Source organism: Colletotrichum godetiae (genome assembly GCF_030913485.1).
Source record: "Colletotrichum godetiae strain CBS 193.32 chromosome Unknown BDP55scaffold_29, whole genome shotgun sequence".
In the NCBI taxonomy this organism is placed as follows: domain Eukaryota; kingdom Fungi; phylum Ascomycota; class Sordariomycetes; order Glomerellales; family Glomerellaceae; genus Colletotrichum; species Colletotrichum godetiae.
This window is the reverse complement of record NW_026851277.1, coordinates 296,027-313,944: the sequence shown is the minus strand read 5'-3', so window position 1 is coordinate 313,944 and position 17,918 is coordinate 296,027. Positions and strand designations below refer to the sequence as shown.

General features: G+C 57.3%; 5 protein-coding genes across 5 annotated transcripts; 4 read left to right on the top strand and 1 right to left on the bottom strand.

Annotated features, from left to right (window-relative positions):
- The first annotated feature begins 552 nt into the window (after positions 1–552).
- Positions 553–3,905, top strand: BDP55DRAFT_669184 (translation elongation factor aEF-2). The gene is made up of 2 exons (XM_060575278.1): positions 553–905; positions 1,180–3,905. Exons 1-2 carry the CDS (start codon positions 898–900, stop codon positions 3,710–3,712), a joined length of 2,541 nt encoding a protein of 846 aa, XP_060427776.1. The 5' UTR covers positions 553–897; the 3' UTR covers positions 3,713–3,905.
- Positions 3,906–4,310: 405 nt separating this feature from the next.
- On the top strand, positions 4,311–6,716 carry BDP55DRAFT_695180 (uncharacterized protein; the record flags this gene model as incomplete). The annotated part of the gene is made up of 4 exons (XM_060577437.1): positions 4,311–4,375; positions 4,437–4,558; positions 4,627–5,187; positions 5,368–6,716. The coding sequence occupies 4 exons, from the start codon at positions 4,311–4,313 to the stop codon at positions 6,714–6,716; spliced, it is 2,097 nt and encodes a 698-aa protein (XP_060427775.1).
- Positions 6,717–8,353: 1,637 nt separating this feature from the next.
- On the top strand, positions 8,354–10,921 carry BDP55DRAFT_527532 (uncharacterized protein; the record flags this gene model as incomplete). The annotated part of the gene is made up of 1 exon (XM_060567821.1): positions 8,354–10,921. A coding segment is annotated over one exon (2,568 nt), but the record flags the coding sequence as incomplete, so codon positions are not given.
- A 1,676-nt stretch (positions 10,922–12,597) lies between these two features.
- On the top strand, positions 12,598–13,635 carry BDP55DRAFT_555822 (cutinase; the record flags this gene model as incomplete). Its single annotated transcript, XM_060569528.1, has 2 exons — positions 12,598–12,997; positions 13,055–13,635. The coding sequence occupies 2 exons, from the start codon at positions 12,598–12,600 to the stop codon at positions 13,633–13,635; spliced, it is 981 nt and encodes a 326-aa protein (XP_060427773.1).
- A 56-nt stretch (positions 13,636–13,691) lies between these two features.
- Positions 13,692–17,904, bottom strand: BDP55DRAFT_669171 (uncharacterized protein). The gene has a single exon (XM_060575277.1). It carries the CDS (start codon positions 17,550–17,552, stop codon positions 13,881–13,883), a length of 3,672 nt encoding a protein of 1,223 aa, XP_060427772.1. The 5' UTR covers positions 17,553–17,904; the 3' UTR covers positions 13,692–13,880.
- Between the last annotated feature and the right edge of the window lie 14 nt (positions 17,905–17,918).

The following is a 17,918-nucleotide window of genomic DNA, read 5'->3' as shown; positions in this document are numbered from 1 at the left end:
GCCCTTTCTCGCATAAGGGAAGGCATGCTGCCCCTCCTTGCACAGACCGGGCGAGGTGCCCAGGAACTCGAGATCCGGAGGCCGGAGCAAGACAGATAGTGTAATGTGCTGACGGGGAAGGCTGTTGCTGTGGCACCCGGTACCTTGCCTTGGGTAAGGAAGCAAAAGATAAGTCACTGCAGACATGACAGGCAGTGAGATGAGTGGCGCCACGATTGGTACTGAGAAAAGAGGCTGCCAGTCTGCGAATAATAATTAAGTGGTCGACGAGAGGATAATTGGATGGACCAAGGTACCTTACAGTGCGTAGAAAGAGGGGCACCCAAACAGCCCCTCCAAAGTGTGTGCCGTGCCTGCCCAAAATGCTTTGCAGCTGCTATGGTTGGAGAGGGGAAGGGCGAAAAAACCAGGAAGGAGGGACCTCGCGAGTGGCGGGGTTTTTTTTTCTCTCACACTTCTTTTGCTGGTGCCCCACCTAACCCATTTTTTCCCATCCGGCGGGCCAGTCACTAACTTTTTTTTTTTTTTTCACCTTCGGGGCAACGCCTGCCTCACACGGCCAAGGCAAGGCGAGGGACGCACCGGTTCCCTTTTTTTTCCATTCCTTCCCCCTCCCACCTTTTCCCTTTTCCTACCCTCCCCCCCCTCCATCCCATTCACCTTTTCGACGATAAAAGAATCGGTAGAGGAGCTCATCAGTTCCCCTGTCGTTTCCTGGAACCGTCGACTTTTCAACCTTTCGAGGCATCCCTCACATCTTCATCTGTCTTCCTTCTTCTCTCAAGCAGAGAAAAGGATTCAGCACTCTGTGAGCGCGGGGCAGATTCTTCAACCCCGCTTCGCCCAACTTCGACTCTACACAAATTTCAAAGAGCTCGCTGAGCCACCGCCGTCAAGATGGTCAAGTAAGTCCCATTCACCACAACACATTCCTTCTATTCCGAGCACAAACAACATCGACAACACCTGCTTCCGCATCATGAGATGTCTACTCATCATCACCATGGAGCAATGCTTGCACTGCTGCGAAGCTTTCTTTCCCCGATGCTTTGCTGAGCGATCGCCTCTACCCCGCCCCTCACCTCACCTCACCTCACTTTGACCTTTCTCTCCCCTCTTCCCCTTCGGAGTTAAGCTCCCACTCAACCCAAAAGATACTAACCATGGCTCTCACCACAGCTTCACCGTCGAGGAGATCCGTGGGCTCATGGACAAGCCCACCAACGTCCGTAACATGTCCGTCATTGCCCACGTCGATCACGGAAAGTCCACCCTCACCGACTCCCTTCTCTCCAAGGCCGGTATCATCTCCACCGCCAAGGCCGGAGATGCGAGAGCCACGGATACCCGTGCCGACGAGCAGGAGCGTGGTATTACCATCAAGTCTACCGCCATCTCTCTGTACCACAACGTCGACCCCGACGATGTCAAGGACATTGTTGGCCAGAAGACCGACGGCACCGACTTCCTCATCAACCTGATCGACTCCCCCGGTCACGTTGATTTCTCTTCCGAAGTCACTGCTGCTCTCCGTGTCACCGACGGTGCTCTCGTCGTCGTCGACACCGTCGAGGGTGTCTGCGTCCAGACCGAGACTGTCCTGCGTCAGGCCCTCGGTGAGCGCATCAAGCCCGTCGTCATCATCAACAAGGTCGACCGTGCTCTTCTCGAGCTTCAGGTCTCCAAGGAGGATCTGTACCAGTCCTTCTCCCGTACCATTGAGTCCGTCAACGTCATCATCTCCACCTACTTTGACAAGTCGCTCGGTGACGTCCAGGTCTACCCCGACAAGGGTACCATCGCCTTCGGTTCCGGTCTTCACGGCTGGGCCTTCACCATCCGCCAGTTCGCCGTTCGCTACGCCAAGAAGTTTGGTGTCGACCGCAACAAGATGATGGAGCGTCTCTGGGGCGACAACTACTTCAACCCCCACACCAAGAAGTGGACTACCAAGAGCTCCCACGAGGGCAAGCAGCTCGAGCGTGCCTTCAACCAGTTCATCTTGGACCCCATCTTCAAGATCTTCTCCGCCGTCATGAACTTCAAGAAGGAGGAGGTCGCCACTCTTCTCCAGAAGCTCGACCTCAAGCTCCCCGTTGAGGACCGCGAGAAGGAGGGCAAGCAGCTCCTCAAGGCCGTCATGCGCACTTTCCTCCCCGCCGCCGACGCCCTTCTCGAGATGATGATTCTCCACCTTCCCTCCCCCGTCACCGCCCAGAAGTACCGTGCCGAGACTCTGTACGAGGGTCCCCCCGACGATGAGGCCGCCATTGCCATCCGCGACTGCGATGCCAAGGGTCCCCTCATGCTCTACGTCTCCAAGATGGTTCCCACCTCCGACAAGGGTCGCTTCTACGCCTTCGGTCGTGTCTTTGCCGGTACCGTCAAGTCCGGTATCAAGGTCCGCATCCAGGGCCCCAACTACACCCCCGGCAAGAAGGAGGACCTCTTCATCAAGGCTATCCAGCGTACCGTCCTCATGATGGGTGGCAAGGTCGAGGCCATCGACGACATGCCTGCCGGTAACATTGTCGGTCTCGTTGGTATTGACCAGTTCCTCCTCAAGTCTGGTACTCTCACCACCTCCGACACCGCCCACAACCTCAAGGTCATGAAGTTCTCCGTCTCCCCCGTCGTCCAGCGCTCCGTCCAGGTCAAGAATGCCCAGGATCTCCCCAAGCTCGTCGAGGGTCTCAAGCGTCTCTCCAAGTCCGACCCCTGTGTCCTGACCATGACCTCCGAGTCTGGTGAGCACATTGTCGCCGGTGCCGGTGAGCTCCACTTGGAGATTTGCCTGAACGATCTCATGAACGACCACGCCGGTGTTCCCCTCATCATCTCCGACCCCGTCGTCCAGTACCGTGAGACCGTTGTTGGCAAGTCCAGCATCACCGCTCTCTCCAAGTCGCCCAACAAGCACAACCGTATCTACATGATTGCTGAGCCCATTGACGAGGAGCTCTCCAAGGAGATCGAGGCCGGCAAGATCAGCCCCCGTGACGATTTCAAGGCCCGCGCCCGTGTCCTCGCTGACGACTTCGGCTGGGATGTCACTGACGCCCGTAAGATCTGGACTTTCGGTCCCGACACCACTGGCGCCAACTTGCTCGTCGACCAGACCAAGGCCGTCCAGTACCTCAACGAAATCAAGGACTCCGTCGTCTCTGGTTTCCAGTGGGCCACCCGCGAGGGTCCCGTTGCCGAGGAGCCCATGCGTTCCGTCCGCTGGAACATCATGGATGTCACCCTCCACGCCGATGCCATTCACCGTGGTGGTGGCCAGATCATCCCCACCTCCCGCCGTGTCCTGTACGCCGCCGCCCTTCTCGCCGAGCCCGCTCTTCTCGAGCCCGTCTTCTTGGTCGAGATCCAGGTTCCCGAGCAGGCCATGGGTGGTGTCTACGGTGTCCTCACCCGCAGACGTGGACACGTCTTCGGTGAGGAGCAGCGCCCCGGTACCCCTCTGTTCACCATCAAGGCCTACCTGCCCGTCATGGAGTCCTTCGGCTTCAACAGTGACTTGCGCCAGGCCACCTCCGGACAGGCCTTCCCCCAGTCCGTCTTTGACCACTGGCAGCCCTTGCCCGGTGGCTCTCCTCTCGACGGCACCTCCAAGGTCGGCCAGATCGTCCAGGAGATGCGTAAGCGCAAGGGTCTCAAGGTTGAGGTTCCCGGTGTTGAGAACGTGAGTTTTTCGTATAACCCCCCATGACTGAATGATGCTAACCAGTTGCAGTACTACGACAAGTTGTAAACGCCTTTCTCACGGGTTAATAGAAAATGGCGTTGTGCCTTTTTGGGCATTTATGACGAACTGGGTTTGGTGGATGATATCAAAAATTATGACCCCGTTCTTTCCATAGCTTTCGCGTAGTCTCGAATGAAGACAAAGTTCAATATGTAAACACTGTCGTGATTGTGGTGATTATGTGGCGCCTGAGCATAAGCTTCAAAAACTTGAATATCTGATATAAGTGTTCCAAGGCAAGGACTCCGAATCTGCAGCGGGCATCCGCAGCGGACAGCCGCAGCGACGCCGACCCGGGCACGGATTCCACTTAGGTTTAAAGTGGGTCGGATTAGCGAGCTGTGCAAATAAAAGCTTTCAGCCTCGTTCCGACAAAGCTCCTTCTCTCAACAACCTCTCCCACCACTGGGCAAATTTTTGTTTGTTCGCGTGGCTTTCCGCCGAGCAACAACAATGACTCCAACCTGTTCATACATTACTTGAGTATCAGACTTATTGATACGTCAACTTCTTTTCTCATTCTTGAACCCCATGGTCTGGCGCGACTCGCACTGCAACGACAATGTTTCTAGCAGAGGAGGATGCGCCCTTGCTCAGGACGTGGCTCCTGAGCAAGCTGCCTGAAGTGTTTGTCTCCCCGGTAACCTCTCGTCATTCAATTGCTCTTGCTGACAATTGCTCTCTGCAGATCGGATACAGAGACAGACATCTTGGCCGACTATGTCCTTGCTCTTCTCGCCTCGCAGGAAGGCGACGCTGCGCACATTCGTGCGGCATGCGAAAGCGAATTGCCGCAGTTCCTCAACACAGGTTAGTCCAGTCACAGTGCGCATTGACGACGCGTCTGCTACAGCTCTTGCTGATGAATCAAACCACAGACACCGCGCCCGAGTTTGTTGACGAGTTGTTCCGCGTCATCGAGTACAAGTCGTTTCTCCCAGGCGCGCCTCCCGCGCCCAAGAAACGAATAGAGGCAGACGATCACGCGGCGGCCTCGGATTTGCCGTCTCAGGGTGGTTCGCGAAAGCGCTCATTCAATGAGAGCGGCGCGTCGGGCGATAGGGATGCAGACTTCGAGGAGCGCGCGTACAAGCAGCCTCGTCGGGGTCAATGGGACTCGACCGCCTCGGGTGCGGGAGGGTACGCTGCGCAGCCGTTCCCTGCGGATGGCTCGTTCCAGCTGTCGGCCACGGCAGCGCCGTACGACCCAAATTTCCCGCGGGGTGCTCCGACTGGACCCCAGAATTGGCGCGGGATGCCTCCAATGCCGCCGGCCTACCCTCAGGGCGCCCCGCCTCAAGGCCCACGAAGAAACAGGCAGAAATGCCGCGACTTCGCGACCAAGGGATACTGCGCTCGCGGAAACTCGTGCCAGTATGACCACGGCGTCGAGCCCATCTGGTTGCCGCCCAGCGGTCCCAGTGTGCCTAAATTCGAGGGTGAGTTCATATACGTTTGTCTATCACACATCCCCCGTAGCATGATGAGTATTCCATCCGAGCATTTATGCGATGACTTTTACAAAAAATTATAAGGTTGACTACTGAAAGCTACACAACTCTCTACCACTTTTGTCATTCAAAATGTTGTACAAGACTCAAACTGACACAATGGCACAGACTTTGATCCCCGAGACGCGGCCATGATGATGTCGCAAAACTTTCAACAAATGCAGCAGCTCATGGAGGCATTCAACGCTGAGAGATCCAGTCGGGAGGGTCGCAAGAATCGCCGTGCTACTAGAGGCAAACGGCGTCAGAACAGAGCCTCCTTCTCCGCTGAGGGTCCCGTCGAGGATACAACAAAGACGACCATTGTCGTGGAGAACATCCCCGAGGAGCACTTATCTGAGGAGGCTGTTCGCAAGTTCTTCTCTGAGTTTGGCAACATTCAAGAGGTCACACTGCAGCCTCACAAGCGGCTTGCAACCGTCACGTATGACACGTGGGATTCTGCCAATGCGGCATACCGGTCTCCCAAGGTCATCTTTGACAACCGCTTCGTACGAGTCTTTTGGTTCGTCGAAGAGAGCGAGCAGGCTGCTGCACGTGCTGCTGCCAACGGCGAAGGCCAAGACGCCGAGCCCGAGATTGATCTGGAGGAGTTTATGAAGAAACAAGAAGAGGCCCAGCGGCAGCACGATGAAAAGATGCAAAAGAAGGCCGAGCTAGACAAGCAACGCCAGGAACTGGAGCAGCGGCAACGCGAACTGCTCGCCCAGCACCGCGAGGTACAGCAGAAGCTTCAAGCCAAGCTAGCCTCGAAGAATGGCGATGGAGGGGAGAATGGGGAAGAGGGCTCGTTGAACTCGGCCCTTCGCGCGCAACTCGCGGCTCTCGAAGACGAGGCTAAGCTCCTCGGCCTCGACCCGAGCGCGACAGATGAGCCGGCGTGGCATGCGAGCTCTCGCGGCCGTGGTCGCGGCAGAGGCGGCTTTGTCCCGCGTGGCCGTGGCTTCGCTCCTCGAGGAAGGGGATCATACCGCGGCGGTGGGTACAGAGGCGACGTCCACGCTGCGTACGCCGCGTACTCGCTCGACAACCGGCCCCGGACTGTGTCCGTCACGGGCGTGGATTTTACTTCGTCTGAGAAGGACGAGGTGCTTCGGCAGTACCTTCTCGCCGTCGGTGAATTCACAGAGATCAACACCACCCCGTCCAAGACCGAAGTCACTTTTAAGGACCGCAAGACGGCCGAGAAGTTCTTTTACGGTCTCCCCAAGCAGGAGGTCCCGAGTATTGATGGTCAACTCGAGCTGTCGTGGGTCGCCACACCCCTAGCGCCCGTCAAGGCTGTCGAGAATAGTGCGTCGTCAAAGACCCAGGGCGCGTCTGACCATGATATGGCCATGGGCAACGCCGCACCTAACGGGTCGTCGACGGCACGTGACCTGGTGGAGCAGCAGCCGGAACAGCAGCGGGAGATGGACTATGATGTGGCGGATGATGATGACTGGGGTGTTGAGTAGAGGGCCGAAGCGGCACGTTACCGCTAGAATTGATACCAAAGATTTGATACCCCCAATGAGGTTTGTGTTGTATACGTGATGTATTCATGGTAAGTGCCCGTAAGTGATGTTGCGGTCGTTGGCGTACGTGATGTCTTGAGTGATTCATGCTGAACTAGATAAAGGGCCATCCTCTGCTGTTTATTTGATCACTGGGTATTGCTCTCCGCTCAGAATATTGCTCTTACCATCTCAGACTTACTGAGGTCCATCGACTCTGATGTGAAGGGTGACGAACTCCAGGATGTCGGGGCTTTGGGCTCAGCCTGGGATGTATGCTTGCTAGGGTGCGAAAGCGGGAACGTAAAGTAAACCCATGAGCTGAATTCATGTATGCAGACGCATAGAGTCAAGGCGCTGATTTCAAGAATCAAGACTTTGCCTACTGTTTCAGCTCTTGAAATGAGGAACATTGTTGGCCGGCATTGTAACGAGAACGATGTTTCCCCTCTCTATCACTCCTCTTTTTGCTCTGCGTTTACTGGAAACTGTCTTTCCATCGTCTGTGCCTCGTACCATGGTCAAGAATCATTGAAAAAAGTTTTTCTATTATCCTTTTTCCATGGCTACGGCGGATGTCGGGCATGGACAACAAAACATGGCAGGACACCAACACAAACACGAACGGCATCGCGCGGGTGGGACGACGCCGGGTCAAGTGCCAGCGCAGACAAGGGTGGATCTGACGACGGATAAGGGGTCAATAAGGGAAGATGTTGGTCCTGGGTGGGTTTTCCTCTGGCGGGATGCATGAAGCAAGGGTCGGCATATCGGTCTAGGAAACTCAAGCCATGGCCCATGATGGAGTGAATCTCTCACCAGGCAGAGAAGCAGAACGAGGATGGCCGTTGCTCGCTAAAGTTGGGGACTCGGGGCAGCTGACCAGAGTACCCCGGGCCCTAACCTGAACTGCCTTAGCACGCCGGCGGCCCTGCTGCACTGCACTGGTGTGCTGGGGCCCGCCCTCTGCCAGCCCCGACGAACGACAGCTGCGTGTTCCCTCCAAACTAGGTACCTTGGGTGCTTAGGTCCCCTGTGGCCTGTACTTGGGTAGTATTCAGGTGGTGTAGCTGCACTTGGACGGATTGCATTGCATGTCACTGACCGCAACTCCAACCTCTTCATTCTCTGTCTGTGTCTGTACAGAATACTTTTACCTTCTTGTCCTACCTTCATTAGCGGTGGTTCTGTCTCTCTTCTTAGACAGCCTCATTTCTCGTACGACGCCAGTGAAGCACGCCGGAAGCACCGGTGCCCTTGCTTGACTCAGAAACCTACCTTACCGTCGTGTATCCATCAAGGCCAGGGACAGGGAGCGAAATCGGAAGTGTCACTGGGGCCGAAGCGGTGCTACTTATGACGTCCTACCGGGGGCCCGTTTGTTAAAGAATAATTAACCCGGTGACTAACACCGCGAATCCAAAATCACCCGACAAAGACGCACCACCTTTGGCTCCATACAAACTACAAACCAACAAGAACAGCAGAGCAGACAACACGGGAGGCATGATCGGCTTCCTCTCGACCGCCGCCAACATTGCGAACCCGACTCCAGATCTGGGCCACAGCCGTGCTGTGGTTCAGACCTTGATCAAACCATGCCCATCTTCCAGGACGATCTCGAACATCACCACCATCGCCGTCCGTCCGTAGCCGAGACCACCACGGCCGCGGCGCCAGAAACACCACATCCACCCATACCCCAACACCGACCGTCGCCGATGAGAAGACTCTCCGAAGAGAGCATACGAACCGAGCTATGCGAAGGCCCCATTGTCGAAAGCCCGACGAGGCCGTCAACACCCGAGACCGACACCGACGCCGACGCCGCCACCGCCGCCGTCACCTCTGACAGGGCCGAGCTGATTGAGCGGCTGAAGCGCGGGGAGAGTCCGACGTGGATTCCGAACCGTCGCGTAGCATCCCCCAGGAACGATCTTGTGGCTCACAACATTACCAAGCTCGAGTCGCTCTTCAACAACCTGCCCCGCCCGAGCACGCCGCAGAGCCCCCGGCCGCCCTCGAGCTCGTCTAGTCTCCTACCGCCCGCGAGCATCACCCCGGACAGAGCAGCCGCCGACGGCTCGCGAGAGGAGGATGAGCGGTTGCGCGAGGGGTTGAGCATACAGAGGCCGCGGTCTGCTCTGCACAGCGGCGATTTCACAGAGGACCATCAGCCGAGGCCGCGGTCGCAGCACGAAAAGCAACAGACGGCGCAAGAGCAGGAGACGCACGGCGCAACCAACAAGTTCTTGGCTTCGCGCAATTCATGGCTCGCAACGTCACCACCGCGGGACTTTTCCCCGTTTCAGTTCGAGACGAGGTTGCCGTTTCCGGCGACGAATGACGACTACCGATCCGTCCCGTCCTCCTTGTCCTCCTCCTTCTCATCCAGCTTCGTGTACAAGCCGCCGACGAGCCCGCTGGTCCAGTCCGAGAGCAACGACCAAATCGACCTGTCTGCGCCGCTAAACAGCATCGCAATTACCCCGGGATCCCCAAGCTTCGTGGGCCCCTCGCGCCGACACACCCTGAACTCGGTCACATCGTCTCCCTTTGCGTTCCCCTCGCCTGGCCATGCTGCGATTCACAGACAGTCCTCGCACCGCGGCTCAGCGGCATTGCCGTACCAGGCACACCAGCCGCGGCGCTCCCTCACGTCGATCCCGCAGGTGCCGCTCCCTGGGGGCTCCTCGCCGCAGACGCCAGCGGCGTTTCTGAGACCCAGGCGGCCGTCGTTCAACTCGGACACGTCCCCCTTGCAGCACGCTTCCATGGTCGGGTCGTACGAGGAGAGCATCCTCCGCGGCCGCATGTCCACGACGCCGTCGAAGCCGCTCGACTTTCTCGCGCAAATTGGCGTGCTGGGGCTGGGCAAATGTAAGTCTAGTCTGAGGTGCCCCGCCCATGTGACCCTGCCGTTCCCCGCCGTGTTCTACAGCTACGGGGGAGCTTCACAAGGGCGTGTGCGGTCAGAAGACGGGCCGAGTCCGTACGTCGGCCAGATTGACCTGGAAAACGGTCTACCCAACCCCGAAGAAGGGCAGCGGTCCAAGAGAAAGATGCAGAGCAGGTACGTCGAGAAACGAATCGCGGAAGACGACGTTCTCATGGCGGACGGGCCCGCGCTGGCGGCGGACGGGTCCTCGGATCGTGAGGCGCGCCGAGCCGCGCAGCGGGCCAGACGGAGATCGGCATCCCCGAGAGCGCCGCCTGGCGGGAGCTATCGCATCCCCGAAAAGGGCCAGATCCAAATCATCATCAAGAACCCCAACAAGACGGCGGTGAAGCTGTTTCTGGTGCCCTACGACCTCGCCGGCATGGAACCCGGGACCAAGACGTTTATCCGGCAGCGAAGCTACTCGGCGGGTCCCATCATGGAGACGAACACGCCCGGGTTGGAGGAGGCAGCCGCAGCCGCCGCCGCCGCCGCCGACCGCCCCATCCTGCGGTACCTCGTGCACCTCCACATCTGCTGCCCGTCCAAGGGGCGCTTCTACCTCTACAAGAGCGTCCGGATCGTCTTCGCCAACCGCGTCCCCGACGGCAAAGAGAAACTCCGCAACGAGACGACGAACCCGGAGCCGCGGTTCACGCCGTACAAGCCCATCCGCGTGATGCACCCGCCCATGTCGAGCAGCCACAGCGGACCCGCGGCGACGCTCGCGGCAGAAAAGGCGTCTCGGAGGCGGAGTGCCGGGTTCCCCTTGGTTCCGTCTGCGTATCCCTACGCCGTGGAGGGTGGGTGTACATCGGACGGGTTCTCGCAGTCGCCGCAGGCCGCGGGGTACGGTCAGCAGCAGTCGTCGCCGTCGCCATTTAGCTTTGGCGGGAATACGCAGCCTGTGGAAGCGGTGCCGTTTGCGCTTTCCGTCCCGGGACGGGGGCGCGCTCGTCTGGGGAGCGACGTGAGCGATACCACGAACACGACGAGCACTACCACACCCGGCATCCTCTCGCCGCAGTCGGAGCAGGCGAGTAGACCGACGACCAAGGACGGGTGGGGGGACGCGCAGGTTGCGAGGTACGAGAAGCTGAGTAAGGGGGACGTCGGGTACGGCGGCAACGCGTTTGCGCCGTCGTCTGGGCGTGGTGGGAGTCCTGGGGGTGCTGCGGAGGGGCTGCTTTCGCAGCGGTTGCGGTCTTTGGGTGTACAGAACCAGGGACGGGGTCAGGGACAGGGTCATGATCAGGATCAGGGCGAGATGCCTTTTGGTGGTCGACCGGAGTAGGTGGTTCATCACTTCATGCATCTCTTGTACATATTCATGACACCGATTTTGGTGTGCTTACTTATTTAGCCCCGGGTTATATGGGTTTGGGGGTCACTGAGGGAGCTTTTGTTCTATGGGATGGGAAACGGGCTTTATCATAGACGTACGGTGTTTTTGGCTTTTGGGTGATGCCGAGGAAGGCAATATTTATATCGAGATATTTAAGAAAGACATACTACTTACTCATCTTGGTGTGTGCCGGATTATCTCGCTGGGAATGTATGGTGTTGAGGACCGAGTCGCAGGAGAGTCCCCGAGAGACCGGGTGTCTTGTGTGGAAGCTTGCTCACACCTTGATGACTAGATACTCATCAATCATGCGGCTCACACTTGGGAAATCCAACATCCTCCCGACAGCATCTTGGAGGATTCAACCCCATGTGGTCAGCGACGTCCCCGAGAGGCTGGAGTAACTCACGGAGGCCATCGCCGGGTCCTACATGCATTCATTCACCGATCACAGCTTCTCCGCGCCTTCTTCGAGATCTCTTCTCCCCGACGGGGTCTCGCAGCGCTCCGCCCTCCCGTCCTCCCGCCCGTCTGTCTTTCCCGAGTGCGAAAGCGCAAGGTGGTTTTTGCGGTCTTGGCTGTGTTTATTAAGGTGTAGACCAAGACCACACGGTTGGGGACACGGACTTGATGAGGTTGGGAGGCACGGATGATGGGAAGACATCAGACTAAATGGAAGGTAGATGATATAGGTAAGAGTGGCAGAGTGAGTCCAGACCGAGGATGTCGGACCACTAGGATGGATGCGCTGACTTTCATGATGCCAGACGTCGGGTCAATGAGGAGAGGAACGAAGGGGGGGTTCTTGGGAATTATGCGCCCACGGCTATCACTCCCTCACGCTCCCTCAGCGTCTCTTACATCCGAGCGAGGGATTTTCAAATACTTCAAATGACGGAAACAAAGTCCGAGCGAAAGCATCCATTTTGCCCTGTCATTGGAGATCGAATCTTACATCTTGGACATCAGACGGTTTCACCGCGGCACATTTCTCGCCGTGAGCCCCCCCCGTCGCCTGCAGCGGCGGGGGGAGGAGAATGGTGTGTGAAACGTCTTCGCCTTTGCGTTTTGTACGGCGGGGGGGCTGTGTGCCATTTGTTATTTTCTTCTTGGTGATGAGGGAGCCTAGCCTAGTGGTGAAGGAGATTCCGTCATGGTCTGCGACTTTCTCTCACAATGCCCCCTCCCCCGGCTGAGGCGGCGTCATCTGAAGCGAGTGTGGTTGTGTGTACGCAATGGGTCGGCCCCCCCGTCGACGTCGTCGAGGAGGAGCTCACTTACATGATCCCATGTGTGTGACGCAACCTCTCATCAACCACCAAGGACGTTTTGGATATTGTCCACGCACATGTCAAAGCTTTGAAATACCCTGAACAACCCCTCCCTTTAACAATCCTTTGGGTTTTGGGCAACCTAAAGGTCCCTTATTCGAATCCAAAGGTTACCTTTTGCGGCTCTGCGGTTGACAACCTCCCGAACGATCACCACTTGGGTAAACACCAAAAAACGAAACATCTTCATATTCCTTGGCACGAACTTACAAAATAAAAAGGGGCGCGATGAGGCCGTCATCCGCCCTCCTCTCAGCAGCCCTGCTCTACCAGCAGACCACGGCGCTGACGATACCGATCCCCTCGATACCAATAACACCAACGACACCGCAAAAGCTCAAGGGAAACCCCAACCGCGACAGAGACCTCTCGAGCCTCCTCTCCGGCTCCTTTGAGGTCCTCGACCGCGTGCCGGGCCTGGTGGACAAAGTCGTCAACACGACGCTGCTCGTCGTCCGCGCCCTTAGGGAGACGGTGGCCGAGAACGGCATCACGCAGAATGACCTCGACATGGCCCTCGGCATCAACGGCACCACGGGCATGCCGCTGCCTCTCGCCGGGAACACCACCCGCGCCGTGACGTGTCCGGACGTGGCTGTCCTGTTCGCCAGGGGGACCAATGAGCCTGGTATGTTTACCCCCCCCCCCTAAATTCAACAGAGGAGGCTTTAACTAACACCCAAAGGCAACGTGGGCTTCCTCACCGGCCCCCCCTTCTTCGACGCCCTCCGCACCTACATGAACGGAACAGGCTCCATCGCAATCCAAGGCGTAAACTCCTACCCCGCCGACCCGCCCGGCTTCTTCGCAGGCGGCTCCGCCACGGGCGCCGCCTTCGCCGCCCAAGTCGCCTCCCGCACACTCTCCGCCTGCCCAGACACCCGGCTCACGGTATCGGGTTACTCCCAGGGCTCGCAGGTCGCCCGCCTCGCCGTGGCCCAGCTGCCGGCCGACCAGCGCGCGCGGCTCTCGAGCGTGGTGCTGTTTGGCGACCCCCTCGGCGGGAAGGCGATTGACGGGGTCGATGCGACAAAGTTGCTCGTTGTGTGTCATACGGGGGATAATATCTGCCAGGGGGGTGATTTCATCTTTAATACGCATCTCGATTATAGTCTTGACGCGCCGACGGCGGCGTTGTTTGTGATGCAGAGGAGTAAGCTTGGGCTTGCGAGTCGCGATGCGCAGAATGAGGGCATGGGGGGGACCATGGTGGGCACTGTCCAGGGGATCATGCATTCTCCCAAGGACGGGATAGCGAGTGATTGACGAGGTTGATGTGTCGTTCTATACAGGGTAGACTCGGGAGGGAAAGCTAATAAACAAAAGTTGTATTGTCACATCTATCGTCCATCCCCGTTGAGGAGAGTGTTGATTCTCTCCAAGAATATCATCGCTGCAATTAAATGCCGTGCCCTTCTATAACACACCCATGTCTGGTCTAATAAGTCTTGTACAAGATATCTCTGTTCATACACGCGTCTCCATTGGTAGTCAGACGTCCCGTCCACCAACTACAACGGAACACGCAGGCCGTCAATGGTGACCCCGCCCGTAGTCATTGATGATGAGTGTTCAGGTTGTTGCGCCCAAGACGAGGTCTCGGGGTGCGAGTCAACAATGTCTTCCTCTCGGCGAGGAGTGGGATGCCTCGACGATGGCGAAGCTCGAGTCCGTAGGCCGTCGATTGTGACTCCGCCCGAGGTTATTGATAAAGGCTCAGACTGCTCCGCCGACGATATGTTCTCGGGTTGCGAGCCAACACCTTCCTCGCGCGGTGGAAGGGTTGGCACCGATGAAGCCTGGGCCCGCAGACCGTCCAGTAAACCGTCAAGAGTAACACCGCTCGAGGTAGACAAAGGCTCAGGCAGTTGCGACGGGCCCTCCTTCTGCGAGCCAAGGGCGCCGCCGCGCGGAGGGGTTTTACCCATTTGCAAGAGCGCCATGCTATTCTTCTGGGTCCCAAAGAGCTCCTTTTCAATACCTACGCCCGTGTACATCATTCTGTTGAATGCGTCCACCAGGCGCGGGCACAGCTCGTGAAAGATAGTGAGTTTGCGCGCCGCGCCACCCGACCACATCGCCGCGCGTCGAAGTTCGTGGTAGTCCTTGGACAGGAGGATGACGGTGTACGATGTCGGACGTAACATTTGCGCCGCGCGGTGGGCTCGACGCGTCTCCAGCGGTAGATTATTCGTGACTTGCGCGCGGACGCGACTCTGCTGCCAGCCCGTCCATCTCGGCATAAGGTACCCTTCGCACATCTTGCAGGCTTCTAGCCAAGCCCCCGTGCGGGCGAGACCTTGAACTACAAGGTTCATGGCCCGGCGCTCCAACAGGAAGCCCGAGTCAAATAACGTCTCAAAGCCCCTCTTCAGTCGCGTCCAGCTCTGTAGCTCTACACATATCTGTATGAACGTCTCAAATGGCTTGGAAAGACGGTAGCGGTGCCGCGGCATAACTGCCCTCGATTTTGGACGAGCAATGGCCACGACCTTTTCCTGCAGTTGATCCCACTTTGCCATGGCCTCTTCGTACCTCTTGTTGAATACGTCCTCCTTCATCATGTGGTATAGCCATTGGACGGGAGTTTCATTGTCGGTAGAGTTGGTCGTGGCTGCGGTGACGCTCCTATACAGCTGCTGGAGCTCTCTGACCGAGTCGTAATCGCGATACGCACCGAAGAGCTGGATGGCCATATCGAGCAAGACCCGCAGGCGGTGCAGGGAATCGGCGCGTCGTATTGAGGAAACTGTCCGTTCCGACTCGGCGCTGGTGAAGATTTGGTTGGCCAGATCCCGAATGTATGTCATCAACTCCTCCACGCCGTCAACGTTTTTCGAATTCTGATTGTAGGCAAACAACTGCTGCTTAATCATTATGCGAGCTTGGTCAATGCGACTCTTGACTGACATGGTCTTGTGCTGTCGCAATTCCTTCGTTAGCTTGCCGGCCAAGGCCAGATGGCGGCCGTCAAGGGCGCCCTGTACGATGGTGTCTATGTGGGCTGGGACCACCTTGAACGACTTTTCGCGAGCAGCCGAACGTAGCAACTTGTACGCCATTTGGGTTTGCCCGCAACGGACCAAGGCGCGGAGTAATTGTGTATGGGTTTCGGAGGACCACTTGACACCAAGCTTCGCCATGGCCTCCAGTTCACGAGCGACAGCGGGCAGATTGCGGCGATACGCCTGAGACCGTAAAAGAGCATTCCAGAGTATGTCATGGTCGCCCGGAACGTTGTTGGCGTGGGCATCGGTACAAACTTGCAACATGGCTCTCGTCCGGTTATACCAGGAGTGGGCTCGGATGACTTTTGCAAGCATAATGACGTCCGGCTCGATGCCTAGTGATTTCGCTTGCTCGAGAAGTTGCAACGTCTTCACGTTGTCTCCTTCTCTCGCACTTATGGACATGATGGTGGCAAAAGAATACTTATCAGGTGACACGCTCGCGCAGAGCTCTTCAAACACCGACTTGGCGAGATCGTAGTCCGCGGTGGTGCTCTTGAGAAGCTGATTCCAGCTGTCGGTGCCCGGGGTCACGCCGTGCTTGTCTCTCATCTCGTCAAAGAATCGTCGTGCGCTCTTGTAGTCCTTGAGGTTCGCATAGGCGTTGATGACGTAGTTAAAGGTTTCTGGTTCCCGAAGGACATGGCGGTGCTTGTAGGCGTAGACGTAGTTGTCCCACAAACGCTCCAGAGACTTGATGTCGCCCCGTGATGCGTAGTACTTTAAGAACTTCCTGTACCCCCACCTATCCAGTCCTCCGTAGCTGGTATGATAGTCTTCGTAGACCTGCTCGAGGCCCACGACATCCTCTGGGTAGAATATATCAAACATGCCATGAAGAACTCTCCAGTACGGCCGCGTGTTGGGAAACGACCGGTAGACACGGTACACCTCGGCCAAACCCTCTTGCTGTCCTCGTGCCAGAGCTTCTTCGAGGTAGATGGTGAACCACTTCTTCTGGTCCTTGTCGATGAGTTTGAGCAGAGGCAAGGCTTCGTCTGGCTTACATGGCTGCTGGATCGCGCGCCTGACCGCCTTGTTGAGCAGGATTCGGAGTTTCCGCGCTACTTCTGGTTCCTGCGCCTCGACCTCCTCGGCGAAGCTCATGGTAAGGGCTCCGAGGTTGGGAGTTGCACCAAGCTGTTTCAACTTTCCACAATTGATGCCTTCGGCGAGGTAAACCGTATGATATGATGCCCACACTCGGCTGACGTTTTCCCAATCGCCCTGGGCAAAGAAATGACCCAACAGCTCGTCCAGACCGCACACAAAGGCCTTCTCGTCCAGCGCCTTGTGGTATAGCCGCAACGCTTCGCTCTCTCGTCCCAAGCGTAGATATGCCGTTACCACTGATGTCAGAGCCAATGTGGTCCATTGGCTGTCGTCGATTTGGGGGAACAAGAGGACAACTCTTCGCGCATCAATGACGTTTGCGGACTGATACAGGTATTCAATGATCTTGGGCCGAAACTCTGGTTGCAAATCAGGCTCCAGCTGCGCATAGAGCTGCCATATGGACCCAAAATACTCCGTGTCTTTGTCGGCCATCAACTCCCTCATCAGTTCGGGCCGCGACCCGGCGCCGGCGTACGATGGACCGCTGTGCGTGTCGTGCGAGCTGGTGATGTCGTAGTCATCCTCTTCCTCTTCAAACTCGTCTTCTTCGGCGGGATCTACATCTTCTTCAGCCGGATCTACATCTTGTTGGTATTCATACCGCAGGTCTCGCACCGCAGATTCGTCTCCCCGGTTCATCGACAGGCCACCATTGGACAGAGCCTCGGGCGAGTCGGAGTCTTTCGTTGAAGTCGCAACCGTGGAAGAGGTGAATGGCCTAGATCGGCGTGGAAGCCGTCGAATGGACGCTAGTTGGTCGTGAGGAAGGCCCGGAGAGGCTCTGCGTAAGAAGGAGGCGGTTCCGCTAGGGTAGAGAAAGTCGAGAAGAAAGGTCGAGGCGGCGAGGGTTTCGGGGGGTGTTGGCGGCGAGTCGGAGATGGGTTGATCGGTGGCATTGCAACGCGCAGCCAGCAAGTAGCTGGAGATATCTAGGGCTGCGGCGCCATGCTGCCAGAAGCCGGTGTGCAACCTGCGCTGGCTTCTAAGTTGTCGCGTGGCGGATGGAAGAGCATGAAGACTGGTACATGATTCCAGGGTCGCCGCCGTTCTCTCCAGCATTGGTATTGAGGCTGTCACCAACACGGTACGTATCGATCATGTATGGCGGACATCAAAAGCACTCGGGCACATGCTGGTCGTGGGTATCGTTGGTGTTGTCGCGCAAAGCCGGAAAAGTTTTGGGTGGAGTCGCGAAATCGAAGACGTCGACGACCGAGGTGTTGTCCAAGCTGAGCTAGGCTAGGTCGACAGAGCACACAGGATAATACAGGTGGCAATTGGAAAAAGTCCCAGTGGCGGCTTTGATACAACAAGTCAAGTGACCTATTCTGCGAAACGCGATCAAAGGGACGGCCGGAAAGTATGCACGATGCCTTCAAAGACCGTAGTATCAGTCCATAATCCACCATCATGGACTTTTTCGGG